This window comes from Gekko japonicus, unplaced genomic scaffold (assembly GCF_001447785.1).
Source record: "Gekko japonicus isolate JY-2015 unplaced genomic scaffold, Gekko_japonicus_V1.1 scaffold1414, whole genome shotgun sequence".
NCBI lineage: Eukaryota > Metazoa > Chordata > Lepidosauria > Squamata > Gekkonidae > Gekko > Gekko japonicus.
The window spans coordinates 253,857-256,058 of record NW_015167580.1 but is presented as its reverse complement, the minus strand read 5'-3'; the positions used below and the strand labels follow the sequence as shown (position 1 = coordinate 256,058).

General features: G+C 47.0%; 1 gene segment (V, D, J or C); it reads right to left on the bottom strand.

Annotated features, from left to right (window-relative positions):
- Positions 1 to 1,046: 1,046 nt before the first annotated feature.
- LOC107112697 lies at positions 1,047 to 1,600 on the bottom strand. The segment is given in 2 exon segments: positions 1,047 to 1,441; positions 1,525 to 1,600. Coding segments are annotated over 2 exon segments (441 nt in total).
- Between the last annotated feature and the right edge of the window lie 602 nt (positions 1,601 to 2,202).

Sequence of the window (2,202 nt, the reverse complement as noted above, 5' to 3'; positions counted from 1 at the left end):
AAAAACAAAGAGTTTTCCCCTCAAATGGCAGCCATTTGAGTGGAAAATTCTTTGTTTTCCCCTCAAATGGCGTGGCCGCACCCCCAGCGTGCGACGTCACTTCTGGGTGACGCGCGCACGGGGGTGGGGTTTCCTCCGGGCCCGATTCCGCGCGGGGCGGAAGTCGGGCCTTAAAAGCAGGGGGGGAATCCGCCCCCGGGGGGATTTGGGAACCCTATGCAATAAATTTCTCAGGGGGTCAAACTACCATTGTCTTTAGAGTCTGACTCTATGGTTGAGGATCTCTCCTCCCGGAATGTCTTCCTGCCATATGTCTAACTTCAGCATTAGTGGGCAAGCTGCCCTGCCATTTTTGTCTCCCTCCCTGGTACCATCTGACTCAGAGGAAGGGGCTGATCTAAACTATGTATGGATATGTCTACTCCTTATGTTCCTTTTACCCACACATATCTATGTCCCTGACTAACAGATAAAGACTGTTTGCAGCTTACGGCTTTGTGTCTTTTAAACCTGAAGCAAGGTTTTGATACAGACAGAGAATACAGAAAAAGTAGGCTCAGCTCTCTAGTTCGATGAACTTTCCTCATTTATCTTCCTTTTCACATTTTGTAAATCAAGGAAGCCACAGCCCTCAGTTGGCAAGACCTGACCAAGGCTATTAACAATAGGAACCCAGCAGTTCGAAAGCAAGAAATTTCAAGTAGATAAATAGGTACCACTACATTGGGAAGGTAACAGCGTTCCTTGCGCCTCGATGTCTAGTCATGCCGGCCACATGACCACGGAAATGTATTCGGACAGCGCTGGCTCTTCGGCTTTGAAACGGAGATGAGCACCGCAACCCTAGAGTCAGATTCGACTGGCTTTCGAGCAAGGGAAACCTTTACCTTTTAATTCATAGACTCGCCATAAGTTGGAAGTGACACACACACACATAAACCAACATGTGCAAAAGACAATAATTCAGAGCTGAGAGAGGAATCAGTATTCCCACTGATATGAATCACCCTTCTTTCAAGCACATTCAGCTCCACAGATGAACTTCCTCAGGTCACTAGACTGTATGCAAAAAAGGAACTGCTTTTCATAGCGAGAGGTTTTTGTCTTGCTTCCACCTCTGGCTGAATCACTGTGTGATGCCCTGTTCTGCTGTCCCACACCAGGCAGTAATAATCAGCCTCATCCTCCGCTTTGGCCCTTGAGATGGTTAATGTGGCCGTGCTGCCAGATTTGGAGCCTGAGAACCGGTCTGAGATCTCGGAGGGATCCCAGACGTCATTCCAATATTTAATAAGTACTGGGGCCATGCCTGGTTTCTGCTGGTACCAGTTCACACCTGCTTCAGCGACGAGGTCCCCTGAACAGGTGATTTCGGCATTTTTCTCCAGAAAGACAGAGACTGATAGTGGCTGCCTCAGCACCTCTGTCTGTGCGAAGGAACCTGTGGAAGAAAGAACGAAATAGAAATCAACAAAGCATCTATGAGACGAGGTACTCGAGCAAAGTCACTTTCCTTTACAGTACCTGAGAAACAAGTGACCAGTGCAAGGAGGAGCGAAGCCCAAACCATGACGGGAGAACTGAGCAAGTCTTTTTTCCCCAAAAGGAATTGGACTTTCTGGCTCAGAGCCACCCATTCTCTCTCTTAAAACTATGCTACAGTACTTCTGACTCAGCCCCATATTCAAATCATTTCCCTTTCCACAATCAGCCCCTATCGCTCTGCACTGGCCATGCTTTGCCATTCAGCCCTGCCCTCTACTTCTCAGGAGGTAGGACCCAAACATGGGGGGCTCAGAGTGAGAAAGGGGTAAGTACACTTCACCCAGGCTACATGCCCATTACCATGGCAGACTTGGTCTATGTCTGCTTCTTTCATGATTCATGAAATTGGATTGATAATTGTTCATATAAATGTGAGGATCATAATCACCCATTTATGCTATACCAGAGATTTAACTGTGCCAGGCTGTGCCAAGACGGACACTGCAGAGATGAGATCAATGGGGCCAGAAATTAAAGATAATAGGGATGAGAGGCTGACCATAGGAATAAAGTCTGGAATATCTTTCCTCCTCAGCTGGAGTCCTTGACCTCTTTCATCTTGTTGAATTTCCAAGACAGATGAAGAGCTCCATCATGTGAATAAAGCTTTGGTGATTCAAAGAGAGTCATCCTCTCTAATCAAACATCTTTTTTCCT